The sequence below is a fragment of the Phaseolus vulgaris genome, chromosome 1, assembly GCF_000499845.2.
Source record: "Phaseolus vulgaris cultivar G19833 chromosome 1, P. vulgaris v2.0, whole genome shotgun sequence".
NCBI classification, from domain to species: Eukaryota; Viridiplantae; Streptophyta; class Magnoliopsida; order Fabales; family Fabaceae; genus Phaseolus; species Phaseolus vulgaris.
The window spans coordinates 30,382,579-30,396,959 of record NC_023759.2 but is presented as its reverse complement, the minus strand read 5'-3'; the positions used below and the strand labels follow the sequence as shown (position 1 = coordinate 30,396,959).

Genomic DNA, 14,381 nt, shown 5'->3' with positions numbered 1-14,381 from the left:
CATCCATTGCCCTGGTAGGCATATGCTAGGAGAAGGGAGAGTCGCTGAGAACCTTTGTTGATAGGTTCAGCAAAGTGGCAATGAGAATCCGGACGTTGCCATGGATCATATGCTGACAACCCTGCACCCAAAGCCTTTTGCTAATAATTTGTACATGCAGTCAGTCGCCAGCTTGGACGAGCTGAAGAAGAGAGCTACTAAGTTTATGCAGCTGGAAGAGCTCAGGGAGTTCCGCAACCAGGCCCGTGCCGAGGCCAGTGGAGAGAAGAGCAAGGAAGAGAAGGACCGCTTTGGCCGATCAGGTCAACGGGGTGACAAGCACAGAGATAATGAGGATTGAGGAATTCGATTCTCGAGATACACACCCCTGACAGCCGAGAGAGGAAGAATCCTAGATGAGGCACTCAACGCCGAGTTGATTCCCCCTCCTAGGAAGATGGCCAGTCCAAACAACGTCGACCGAAGAAAGCAGTGTCGGTAGCATTAGAACAGCGAGCACTCCACTAAGGAATGTCAGGCTTTGAAAGACAAGATTGAGGAACTCATTCAGGATGTGCACCTACCCCGATTCGTTAGGAATGGCCGAGACACAGGGCGTTCACCTCGTAGAGAGGAGCCCTCAAAGAGACGAAGATCACCCCAACGAGCCCGAGATGACCGAGACCGCAGGGACAACCGCCGGTCTCAAAGAGCCAACCCTCTCGGGAGGCCGAAGAAAGAGTGAACCAAGAGGTTATCGACACCATAGCCGGCGGCTTCGCCGGAGGAGGAAGTACAAACAAGGCCCGAACGAAACACCTGTGGGTAGTGCGCCAGGTGAATGCAGTGACATTCCGACCAAGGATGTCATCCATCACCTTCACAAATGACGATTTCAAAGGCATGGATTATCGCCAGGACGATCCCATGGTGATATCGGTTGATATAGACTGATTTACCATCAAGAAGACCTTTGTGGACCAAGGGAGCTCAATAGACATCCTCTACTGGAAAACGTTTAAAGCTATGAGGATACCCGAGGCTGAGATGGTGCCTTACGATGACCATGTAGTCAGATTCTTGGGTGAGAGGGTGGGTACCAAGGGCTACATTGAGCTCTACACCACCTTCGGACAAGAGAAGAACAACAAGACGATAAGAATTCGATATTTGGTAATCGACGCCAATACCTCCTATAACATCCTCCTTGGCCAACCGTCCATCAATCGGCTGATGGAAATCGTGTCGACACCTCACCTAGCGATGAAGTTCCCTTCGTCAGCGCGGGACATTCTTACAATCCATGTGGACCAGAAGGAGGCACAAGAATGCTATGCTGAAAGCCTCCGAATGGAGCCTTTGAGGAACGATATCTCTCACAAGAGAAAGTCCTCTCGGAAGGACCGCTCTTCACAAGAATCCCGACCGATGTCAGTATAGCCAATCGTTGCATTGGTAGACCTGGACCCACTGTGATCGAGGACAGGTTAGAGGCCAGAGAAGAGCTTAGGCGAGTACCACTTCTGGATGAAGAGCGTAGTACCGCTGTAGGAACAGCCATGGCAGCAGCCGAGGTCGAGATAAAGCATACCACGCTTAAGAAGAATGTAGATGTGTTTGCGTGGACACCGTTCGACATGTCAGGTGTAAGCCCGGACCATCATCACCCACAAGTTGTCGGTGTTTAAGGAAGCACGACCAATCTCCCAGAAGAAGAGAGACTACGGCGATGAGAAGTGCCTAGCAGCAAAAGGAGAAGCCGAAAAGCTTCTATCGACCAGGTTCATACGGGAGGCCCGGTACAGGACTTGGCTGGCCAATGTCGTCATGGTCACCAAGCTGAACGGTAACTGGAGGATGTGTGTTGACTACATAAACCTCAACAGCGCATGTCCGAAAGACTCTTACCCCTTACCGAACATTGATCGCCTGGTAGATGGGGCTGCCGGTCATAAAATTCTAAGCTTCTTAGACGCTTATTCTGGCTACAACCAGATAAGTATGCACCCCAAGGACAAAGAGAAGACGACCTTCATGACGGTCGATGCCAACTACTACTATGAGGTCATGCCATTTGGCCTCAAGAACACAGGGGCGACCTACCAACGCCTTATGGACAAAATCTTCCAAGGGTTGATCGGCCGGTGTGTAGAGGTATATGTGGACGACATAGTGGTGAAGTTTGACTCCTTCGACCAGCACGTGGAGGACCTCAAGGAGGTGTTCAAAGCCCTCAGAGGGGCCAATATGAAGCTCAACCCTGATAAGTGCACTTTCGAGGTTGAGGGAGGAAAATTCCTGGGCTTCATGCTCACCCATAGGGGGATAGAGGCCAACCCTGACAAATGTCAAGCCATAGTTGACATGAGAAGTCCGAAGAACATCAAAGAGGTGCAAAAGCTCCTAGGGCGTCTGACAGCCCTCCAGATTCGTCCCCCGATTGGTCGAGCGGACGAGACCGATGGTACAGCTACTTCGGAAGACAGCCTAGTTCAGCTGGGACGACAAATGCAAGGAAATCTTCAAGCAGTTGAAGGATTTCGTAACATCTCCATCGGTCATACAGAAGTCAAAATCTGACCAACCCATCCTAGTGTACCTGACAGTCATAGAGGAGGCAATCAGTGTTGCATTAGTGCAGGAGGTCGAGAACGAGGAATGACCCATATACTTCGTCAGTCAGACGTTTCATGCGACCGAGACGAGGTATCAAATGATCAAAAAGGTGGCGCTCGCCTTGGTCCTCACAGCAAGGAGGATGCACCCGTACTTCCAAAATCATTCAATCACTGTAAGGACTGACTACCCCATCTTTAAAATTTTATCTAAACCCGACCTTGTAGGGAGGATGATAGGATGGTTAGTCAAGCTGTCCAAATTCAACATTCGTTATCAACCAAGGGGGCTATCAAGTCCCAGTGCTTGGTCGACTTCTCGGCTGAGCTCACACCGCTACCCACCTTGTCGGCCGGGTGATCTCCTCTTGGAGCAAGCACTCCAGTTTGGATTTAAGGTGAACAACAATCAGGATGAGTACGAGGCCTTGTTCGTCGGGCTAAACCTAGCCTACGACATGGGAGCACGTGAGGTCATGTGCAAAAGCGACTCCCAGGTTATGGTTGACCAAATCAATGGAGAGTTCGAGGTGAAAGAGCCCCTACTACAGCGCTACTACCATGCTGCCCGAAACAGCATCACCCGGTTCAACAAGGCACCTTTGGAGCACATACCGAGGGAGGAAAACAAAAGGTCTGACACCTTGTCTAAGCTGTCGGTCACACAGAAAAAGAGCCACCAACGATCAGTCATACTGATATGGTTGAGGCACCCTAGTGTGTCAGAGACCGAATGTCTTACAATAGTCGAGTCCGAAACCGACAACTGGATGACACCTATCATCCAGTACCTCGAGGACGGCAGATGCAAGCCAGAAGAAGAAAAAATAATGAAGCAACAGTGTGCCCGGTACACTATGATCAACGCTGATTTATACCGAAGAGGTTACTCGACCCCCTGCTGAAGTGCATCACCAGCAAGCAGGTCGAGTACGTCCTGACCGAGATCCACAAAGGAGTCTGCGGAAACCACTCGGGGGCATAGATGATGGCCTCTAAAGTCTTGAGAGCAGGCTATTACTGGTCGACCGTCCAGGGAGATTGTGCCGAGTACGTGAAAAAATGCACCAAATGGCAAGAGTTCGGCCCACTCCACCATACTAAGCTAGAAGAGTGGCACAGTCCCATCTCTCCATGGCCATTCGCCATCTAGGGGATGGACATCATCGGTCCCTTCGCACCAGGAAAAGGCAGACCAAGTTCCTCCTAATTGGACTCGACTATTTTACAAAATGGATCGAGGCCGAGCCACTTGCATCCATCTTGGCCAAAAACGTTCAAAATTTCGTCTGGAGAAGCATCGTGTGTCGATTCGGCGTTCCAAACACGATAATAACCGACAACGACCGACAATTCATTGACCAAGGACTGTAGTCATTTTACGACGACCTCAACATCAAATCTATCACGACCTCGGTCAAGCACCCACAAACCAATAGGCAGGCCGAGGCGACAAACAAAGTCATACTGAACGAGTTGAAAAAGCACCTAGGCAAGGCAAAAAGCCGATGGACAAAGGAGCTGATAGAAGTACTCTGGGCGTACAGATGCACCCCCTAGACAACCACGCAGGAAACGCCATACAGCTTGACATACGGGATCAAGGAAATGATCCCGGTTGAAGTGGGCGAGTCCACCATACGAAGGCAAATGTTCGACCTCACCCTAAACGAGGAAGGCCTAGCTGTCAACCTCGACTTGGTTAGTGAGCTTCGTGACAAGAGCAAGATTTGGGAAACTGCATGCAAGCTTCGGGCGTCAAGACGCTACAACACAAAAGTCCGACCAAGGAGCTTCCAGAAGGGAGACCTCGTCTGGAGGATACGCAGCGATGCGAGAAGAAATGAAGGGAAGTTCTCCTCCAACTGGGAGGGACCTTTCTGAGTCCAAGAAGTCGCAAAGGGGGGAGCTTATCACTTAGAATGGCTTTCAGGAAAAATTGTACCAAGGGCGTGGAATGCCACGCACCTTAAGTTTTATTACAATTGAAAGAAATAAAATCACGCACTCTTTCCTCACCCTACCAGGGAGGTTTTAACGAGGCGTTTTTCTCAAAGTACTAGCACTACTCTCCTTCAAAGCCACGGTTCGGTCTGGAAGAAGCCTTAACTGGCATACCCTACCGACACCGATCAACTAGGTTTAGTTTAGACGTAGCCTTAACCAGCATACCCTGCCAACACCTCTCACTCGATTCGGTCTGGATGAAGCCTTAATCGGCATACCCTGCCGACACCACTCAACTAGGTTTGGTCTGGATGAAGCCTTAACTGGCATACCCTGCCAACACCTCTCATTCAGTTTGGCCTGGATGAAGCCCTAACCAGCATACCCTGCCGACACCACTTAACCAGATTTGGTTTGGACGAAGCCTTAATCAGCATACCCTGCCAACACCTTTCACTCAGTTCGGTCTGGACGTAGCCTTAACAGGCATACCCTGCCGAGACCGATTAGCACACCCAAGTTAACCTCTTAACTTGGCACAAATAAACTTGAAATCAAGTTATGGATTCACGTTGAAGGTCGATCCCCCATTTAACTTGTTCAATTAAGCAATCACATTAAAGGTCGATCACCCATTTAACTTGTTCGATTAAACATTCGCAGTAAAGGCCGATAAAAAATTCAACGTGTTCAAATTAAAGACTCGCATTGAAGGTCGACCGCCCAATCAAATGGAGACCGACATGTTTCACTTGTGAATTTTTTTCTTAAAATCATTAAGACCGAAGGCACGATATAATAAAAAGACCGGATATATATTAATAGCAAAGGGGGGAGACCACACCCCAACCTCAGAGGAGAGAGAAACTACAAAACAAAAAAGGCCACAGCCGGTCGAAGGCGAATCTAATCTTGATTGTCTTCGTCTTCCTTGCCTTCGGTCGGCCCAGCCTCTTGCCTCAGCAATGGGCATGACCCGACCCTGGTACACTTCGTGGTTGAGGTCGAAGGCACCAGAGGCCGGTGCCCCCATAAAGCACGTGGATTTGGCGAACAGCGCAAAGGAAGCTCTGCTTCAGCAACTCCTCGGTATGGTCGAAGTTGTGGTCAAGCTCGGCTTCGACCTTTTCCCTAATAGCTTTGATGGTGGCCAACTCATTCATCGAGGACGAGAGTTTATCATCCCTCTCCTCGACCATCTTCGTTAGTTGGGTGTTTTCAGCCACCACCCTCGCCATGTCGGCCTCTACCGCCGCCAAGCGACGACTAACCTCAGCAGCCTCTTGTTTAGCCAACTCCTTCTCGGCCATCTCCCGAGCCATTTTCTCCGAGAGCTCGGAGTTAGCAGCCAAACACTGCTTCAGATGGTCAGATGCCTCAGCCACTTCATGCTCCAGCCGAGATATCTCCTCGGCATGGCGTTCCCTTTCTTGGACCCCTAGCTGGACCATGACGACTGAGCGGCATAGCATCTTCATGCCTCCCTCAGCAAGTCCGAGGACGGAACGTCTTGGATAACCTTCCGGGTGGTTTTGGGAAGTGTCAGACGCACCCCTCGGGTGAATTGCATGTCACCCCCCAGAAGGGCTAGGGGCGACATCGAGACCTCCATCACCCGCTCGGTCTCGGGTGGGTAAGTCGTCATCACCGCATGCTTAGATGAGGGCGAGTTTACCTCGATCGTGTCCCGACGAGGAGATGGTGTCGCCAGAGAGTCAGGGGATTGGGTGGTAGTAGCAGCGTTACCACCCTCCCTTGACATTTTCTTGGACTTATGGGAAGGGTCGGTCGAGCCCTTATCAGCCCGGGCGCCCGACGCCTTTGTTGTATCCAAGGCATCGATGTTGCTGTTGGGTCTATTAGTGTCTAAGTTCAAGAGGGGAGGGGTGAATTGAGCTTATAAAATTTTCGCAAGAACACACAATTTTTCAGTATTCCAGAGGCAAAAAGAACAGATTGTTTTTACATGAAACAAATTGATTTTTCAGAGCAGTATTGGCACAATTTGAATTTTGTTCACTGTAAAATTGTGATCAACAGAGAATCAAAACAGAACCAGATCAGCTTATTATTGTGAGGATAAAGGATATAGCTATGCTTAGAGATCAACCAAAATTACACAACACAAGATTTCAAGAAAAATGATCCTTTCACAGGTTTTAATGAATGGTCAGTTTGTTCACAATTCACTTAAGCCATTATATGCAGCAACCTTGTTTATGATCAGAAAACTTTAACAAAACAGGAAGAACAATTTTCACTTAACCCAGAATTAACAGATTCAATTTAAAAAGAACAGATTTAGTTCTTGACAGGATTAAGCAAAAACAGAAAAGAGTGCAGGGATGAGAATGCAAGATACACACGTTTTTATACTGGTTCACTCATACAGAGCTACATCCAGTCTCACCTTACCCCAAGGTGGAATTCACTGAAAAACAGTGCCAATCACTTACAAAACCAGCAGTTCTTGAACACTACAAGAACACCACACACAATGCTGAAAAACCCTATTTCAGCACACCTTGCACTCCAAGAAACCCTATCAAGGAGTGACTAACACTTACACCTTTACAAAACAGAATAAAGGAAAGATTACACCTGAAAAGAAGATGCAAGAACTCAAAATCAGTAGTTCAATTTGCTGCAGAAACTGCACCAGCACCTTCACCAAGATTCAAGGTTTCCTAGAACAAGCACACTTGAAAATCTCTTTGGAAACCTTTCAAAAACTCTTTTCAATCCTTCTTCTCACATGGAAATTGTTTAATCTCTGTTAAAAGCGTAATTCCTCAGCCCTTGTTCATGTGAGAGAGACATTGTTTATATAGAAAACAGTTTCTAACTTCTTTTCAAAAAACAGTTGAAAAGCAGTTGAGAAAACAACAGATTCAGTTTTGAACATAACAGATTTATTTTGTGAAATCTGCCAACTCAGCTTAACATAAATAACTGTCTGAGTGGTACCTTTGGAGCCCTAACTAACTTGTGAAAAACCTTTCAACTCACCAAGGAATAAACCTGTTCTTTCACAGTAAAACAGATTGAAGTATCACACACATGCCTGCTCAGCTTAACTGAAATAACGAACTGAGCTTTCCCTTGGTGCCTTAACAGAAATTTAGAAAAGCCTTTTAACAGAGAAGAAATAAACAGATTCTTTCTCCATAAAACAGATTTATTTGTGTACTGTTTTAAAACTGTTAAAACCATTTTAAAAAGCTTTTCAAAAACCATTAAACGAAAGCCTTTTTAACAGAGAAGAAATAAACAAATTCTTTCTCCATAAAACAGATTTATTTGTGTACTGTTTTAAAACTGTTAAAAACATTTCAAAAGACTTTTCAAAAACCATTTAACCACACCATGTGCTTGATCTAGACTTGGTTAGGCATCTAGGATAGGTTACACAGCAAAAGGAAATCATACACACTTACAAGCCTAATTACATATGAATCTAAAAACCTATTACAATCTTCAAAGCACCCAAGCCATTTTCTTCATCAAACACACATCAAGCCTTGGTAGGGAAGAAGCTTCCTCCAGCTTCAACAATCTCCCCCTGTTTGATGGAGACAAATTCCCTTTGCTTTGCACAGCTTTGAAGAGAGATCATGACCAAATCTGTACAGAACTATATACAAAGCAAAACAGGTGTTAAAGCAGAACAACAGATTTAGAAATGATATACCTGCAGTTTTAACATCTGAATCATATCAGCAGCCACTGTGAATATCATCTGCAGAACCTGTACCAGGCTATTCTTAGGCTGTTCTCTAGGCTATTCTTCTCCCCCTTTGGATTCATCAAACAGAATGGGAGCACAAAATACCACATAAACAATAATAGCCATACATAACAGTTCAAATAAAACCAATAAACCATAGAGGTTCATTACAAATCACAAAACAACTAAACACCAGTGCAGAAACGAAACAGTACAGATTAATTCCAAATTGCTCAACAACATATAAAAGATAAAGACTTAGAAATAGGATCACTTGTTGTTGTAATAAAGCTCAGCTAGCTGCACTTGAACTCCTTCAAGTTGATCATCCAAGTGTTGAAACCTAGCGTAGGTCATCTCATAGTGTGCTTTCTGTTCATCTGTGAGTGTGTCCAGCCTGCTTAGCACCTGTCTTTCAAACATAGACAGAGGTTCACCTCTGTACTCAGGTGCCTCATATGCAACTATTGCACTCTGACTAGTGGCAGCAACATCTTCATGTTCAGCAGAATGTACTGGTGATTCGTCCATGTGTTGCACACCATCAGCATTTTCTTCTTCTTCATTTCCTTGTGGAGCAGCTTCTTGCTCAGCCCTTTGTCCAGCATTCCTTCTAAAAACCCAGACATCTTCATCCTTATAGAATCCCATTTTCATGAGTGTGGAGTTATCTATTTCACTTGCAACCTTAATAGAGTCATTCCTTTCATTGGTAGTGTCCACTTTAAAGTGATCAATTAGTTTTGACACAAATATTGCATAGGGAAGACGATAATCAGGTAGTCTTGCAGATTTCAGCATATGTTCAACCATAGTACTTACCCAATTTACCTTAAGCTGGTTCATGATGCAATACAGCAGTATCAAGTCTTCCTCATGAAGTACAGCATGATTACTTCCTCTAGGGGTAAGCTGCCAAGCAATTATATGAGCTAAGAGTCTAGGAATTAGAGTTAGGCTACCTGCATGATACCTAGCTACTGGTTCAGTGGGATTCCTCACACAGCTTCTATAAAATTGCAATTTGTTGAATCCTTGAATTCCAACAGTGTTTCCTTTGCTCACTTTCAGTCCTGAATATTTGATTCCACCCACACTGCTCCAGATTTCCCTAGTGATCTTCAGCTTCACTCCTTTTACATGGGAAACCAGATTTTTACCATCCTGTTCAAGGTTGCAGTAAAACACCTTCACAAGGTCTGGATACACATTTCCATTCATCTCCAGAAATCCTTTCAGCTTTTGATGTTTGAGCAAGTCTTTGGCTTCTATCAAATTTTCCTCTCTCAGCCATGAGAACTCAAGCAGCTTGGGTACATTGATTTGCTTCCTGCCAGTTTCATGTATGAACCTTGTCATTGCCTCTGAATCTCCAGCAAACCAGTTTTCCAGGATACCTTGGCTGCTTTGAGATTGCTCCTTGGATTTCTTCTTTCTATGTGAGGAGGATGCCATGCTTAATCTGTTCTTCCCTGCATCAACATATTACCATACAATTCTAGAAGAAAGACATTACAGATTATTATTCAAAAGCAGAAACAAAACCTGTGGTGAAGCAAGTGTGAATCTGGACAACTTATAGCACAAATGAGAAAGTGTGAGAAAGAACTGATTTGAGCAGGGTTTATATAGAATTATTAAACCAAAATTGAAAAGCACAAATTTTAATTCAGGGCAATGTAATCAGATTTTGGAAATAATGAATTTTGAAGAAAAATCAAATCCCACAGATATGCTACAGATTTTATTCCAATGGTGCAGCAGGTTCAGGTGTGGATTCATGTAGGAATATCTTGGAACCTGATTTTGGTACATCAAATCTGTTGCATCTACACAAAATCCAATTAGTTAGGATACCCACACATTAATTTGCATGGATCTGCTGGTCAATAACCGTAAAAGCAGTCAACAATAAAGTGAGAGAGAGAAAAATAAATCTTTCTCTTTCCTAGTCACAGCTGTGATTTCTGAAACAAGGAACGAAACATGTTAAAACATAAAACAACAGATTGAAATTTTCACTGCAGAGGACAATTCAAGCTAATTATACCCAATTCATTTAAAAGAAAGTGAAACCTGTCTTTAGCAAGTGGTTTAGTGAATAGATCAGCTAATTGAAACTCAGTACCAATGAATTGTATATCACATGTTCCATTAGCTATATGTTCTCTTAAAAAGTGATGTCTAATTTCAATATGTTTAGTTCTAGAATGCATGACAGGATTCCTAGACAAATTTATGGCACTTGTATTATCACACTTTATAGGTATGTTATTTATCAGAATACCAAAATCACTTAGCTGCTGCCTTAGCCATAAGGTTTGAGCACAACAACTTCCAGCAGCTATGTATTCTGCTTCTGCTGTGGAGAGAGCAACACAAGCTTGCTTCTTGCAATGCCAAGAGATTAGACTTGATCCAAGCATGTGACAAGTCCCACTTGTGCTCTTCCTATCAACTTTGCAACCTGCAAAATCAGAATCTGAGAAACCAATCAAGTTCAAGGATACCTTGTTAGGATACCACAATCCAACATCCTTAGATCCCTGCAAATATTTCAGAATTCTCTTTGCTGCATTGTAGTGTGATTCCTTTGGATCAGATTGGTATCTAGCACATAGACATACAACAAACATAATGTCAGGCCTGCTGGCAGTTAGATATAATAGGGAACCAATTAAACCCCTATACTTAGTTTGATCCACTGATTTTCCTGCAGAATCTTGATCCAGCTGACAATTTGTTGAAATAGGAGTGTTGATTGCTTTGCATTGATTCATATCAAACTTCTTGAGCAGTTCCTTGCAGTATTTTTCTTGGCTTATGAAAATCCCATCCTTGAGTTGCTTAACTTGTAGACCAAGGAAGAAATTCATTTCTCCTAACATTGACATCTCAAACTCACTTTTCATGGTTTTCACAAAGTCTTCACACATCTCTTCATTTGTGGATCCAAAGATAATATCATCTACATAGACTTGCACAAGTATGATATCTTCACTTTTCTTCTTTAGAAAGAGAGTTTTATCTGAATTACCACGGCTATAACCTTGAGACAGCAAAAATTCACTCAGCCTTTCATACCATTGCCTAGGTGCTTGCTTTAATCCATATAAGGCTTTCTTAAGCCTGAACACATGTTCTGGATTCTTGGATCTTCAAATCCTGGAGGCTGAGATACAAACACCTCTTCATTGATGTAGCCATTTAGAAATGCACTCTTGACATCCATTTGAAATAGCTTGAAGCCTTGTATGCTGGAAAATGCTAGAAGAAGTCTGACAGCTTCAAGACGTGCTACTGGTGCATAGGTTTCACCAAAGTCAATACCTTCTTCTTGGTTATACCCTTTAGCAACCAGTCTTGCTTTATTTCTAGTGATAGCTCCATGTTCATCCATCTTGTTCCTGTACACCCACTTGGTTCCTATGATGTTCATCTCATGCTTCCTTGGAACCAAAGTCCACACTTCATTGTATTCAAACTGGTTCAGCTCTTCCTGCATTGCTGTTATCCAATTGCTGTCTTGCAGTGCTTCTTCCAGGCTTTTAGGTTCAATCTGAGACACAAAAGCTACTGTTCTGCAGAAGTTATTGAGTGAATTCCTTGTTGAGACTCCTTTCTCAATTTTACCAATTACATTGTCAAGAGTGAGATCCCTTGGAGTCTTCCATTCTTTAGGCAGTCCTGCACTCACAGTAGATTCTTTGACAGAATTTGGATTAGTAGCATCAAGCTCACAAGATTGATTCTGTTGTATAATTGTTCTTAAATCATCCATACCAGGTTCATCCATAACAAATTTGGGCACAGAAAAATCTGTTTCATTAAACACAACATGTATAGATTCTTCAACAGCAAGCAATCTTTTGTTATATACTCTATAAGCATGACCATTTATAGCATAACCAATATGTATTCCTTCATCTGATTTAGGATCAAACTTCCCCAGATTATCTTTACCATTATTTAAAACAAAGCATTTGCAGCCAAACACCCTAAGATGACTAATGCTAGGCTTCCTTCCTTTATACAATTCATAGGGAGTTTTCTTAAGGATTGGTCTAATCAATGTTCTGTTAAGCACATAAGAAGCAGTATATACAGCATCAGCCCAAAAATATTTTGGTAAACCAGATTCATTTAGCATAGTCCTAGCTAACTCTTCTAGTGATCTATTCTTTCTTTCAACAACACCATTTTGTTGGGGTGTCCTGGGAGCAGAATAACTATGTATGATCCCATGTTTTTCACAATATTTGTCAAACTTTGCATTTTGAAATTCTCCCCCATGATCACTACGAATCTGTTTTATCCTATTTTCATTCTCATTATGCAGAACCTTAGCAAGTTTCTTAAAGGCTTTATATGCATCATTTTTAGAAGCAAGAAACAAGGTCCATGTATATCTTGAAAAGTCATCAACAATCACCAAAGCATAGTAATTTCCAGCTAAGCTAGCAGTCCTAGATGGTCCAAACAAATCCATATGCAAAACATCCAAAGCTTTATTTGAGAAAACCATATCTTTTGATTTAAAAGAAGTTCTAATCTGTTTTCCCTTTACACAAGCATCACACAATCTGTTATTTTGAAACTTTATGTTTGGTAAGCCAGAAACAAGTTCCTTAGATTTTAGCTTATTCAAGTGATTTGTGTGAATGTGAGCTAGTCTCCTATGCCACAGCCATGACTCATCATTTTTAGATAGCAAACACTCATTTTCAGAACAGCTCTTAATAATGTCTAGGAGATAAATGTTGTTTACCCTTTTTCCAGTGAACAGCACCTTACCAGAATTTTCATTTGAAATTGTACAAGTATTTGCTTCGAAATTGACCTTGTATCCCTTGTCACACAGCTGGCTAATGCTTAGAAGACTATGTTTTAGCCCTTCAACATATAGAACATTCTCAATTGTAGTTGAGTCTTTAGTACCAACATCTCCTCTTCCAAGAATTTTTCCTCTATTGTTATCTCCATATGTGACATGCCCTTCAGCTTTGAGTTTCAGATTTATAAACTGAGTCACATCACCAGTCATATGCTTTGAGCAGCCACTGTCTAGATACCACTGGTTTCTCCTGCTGTTTTTCTGCAACAAAACAGATTTAGCACATATGGTACCCTTTTAGTCTAGGGTCCAGCATGATTAACACCTTTCCTTAGGAAGCCATTTGGCTAAACCTTTAGGAACAAAATATTTCCTAGCCTTACATGTTCTAGATACATGACCAGATTTCATACAATAAAAACATGTTGCAGTATGCATTGTTTTTGAATTATTGAAAGAGGAAAAACTTGTTTTGGAAGGAACAAAGAAACTTGACAGCTTTTTCACATTTCCTTTCATTCCAGGATTATATCCTAAACCATTTTTATTGAAAACAGCATTTTGTGAACCTAATAAGGTTTCAAGATTTTCTCTTCCCTTAGTGAAATTTGAAAGTGTTTTCAACAAATACTCAACCTGTTTTTCCAGCTTTTTGCAATTATCACAAGTTTTAATTGATGCATGCAAACATGTCAATTCAAGACTAATTAATTCAGTTTTAGCTTTGTGCAGTTCTTCTTCAAGAGTTTTGACCTTTGGTTCAAGTACCTTATTTACTTTATTCAATCTGTTGCACATTACAGCCAACCTGTTTGCTTCATCATGAGTTTCCTTAAAGGCTAATAGCAGTTGATCATAGTTTTCAGAATCAGTGGAGAAATTACTTACTGAGTCAGAGTTGGATCCCTCATCATTCACCATGAAGCAAAGATTTGCTTTTTCACTTTCAGTTGAAGAATCACTAGATGAGGATACATCATTTTCTTCCCATGAGATATATGCTCTTCTACCTTTCCCTTTGTCACTCCTCTTGCTTGCTGATTTTTCTTTACTTTGATTGTTTGGACAATCAGCTTTTATATGACCTGGTTTACCACATCCAAAACACGTGTAATTTGAAGAATTTGAATCAATAGGTTGTTTGGAATACCTCTTTCTCTGCTGAGTTCTGTCACGGTTTTTCTTTCTAAGAAATCTGCTGAATTTCCTGGTGAGCAGACTCACAGTCTCATCATGTTCTGGGTCACCTTCTTCCTCACTTGCATCATGTTCTATGGTA

The 14,381-nt window shown here is 42.8% G+C and overlaps 1 protein-coding gene across 1 annotated transcript; it reads right to left on the bottom strand.

Moving 5' to 3' along the window:
• Positions 1 to 5,500: 5,500 nt before the first annotated feature.
• LOC137815849 (uncharacterized) lies at positions 5,501 to 5,992 on the bottom strand. Its single transcript, XM_068618961.1, has one exon. It carries the CDS (start codon positions 5,990 to 5,992, stop codon positions 5,501 to 5,503), a length of 492 nt encoding a protein of 163 aa, XP_068475062.1.
• Positions 5,993 to 14,381: the final 8,389 nt, after the last annotated feature.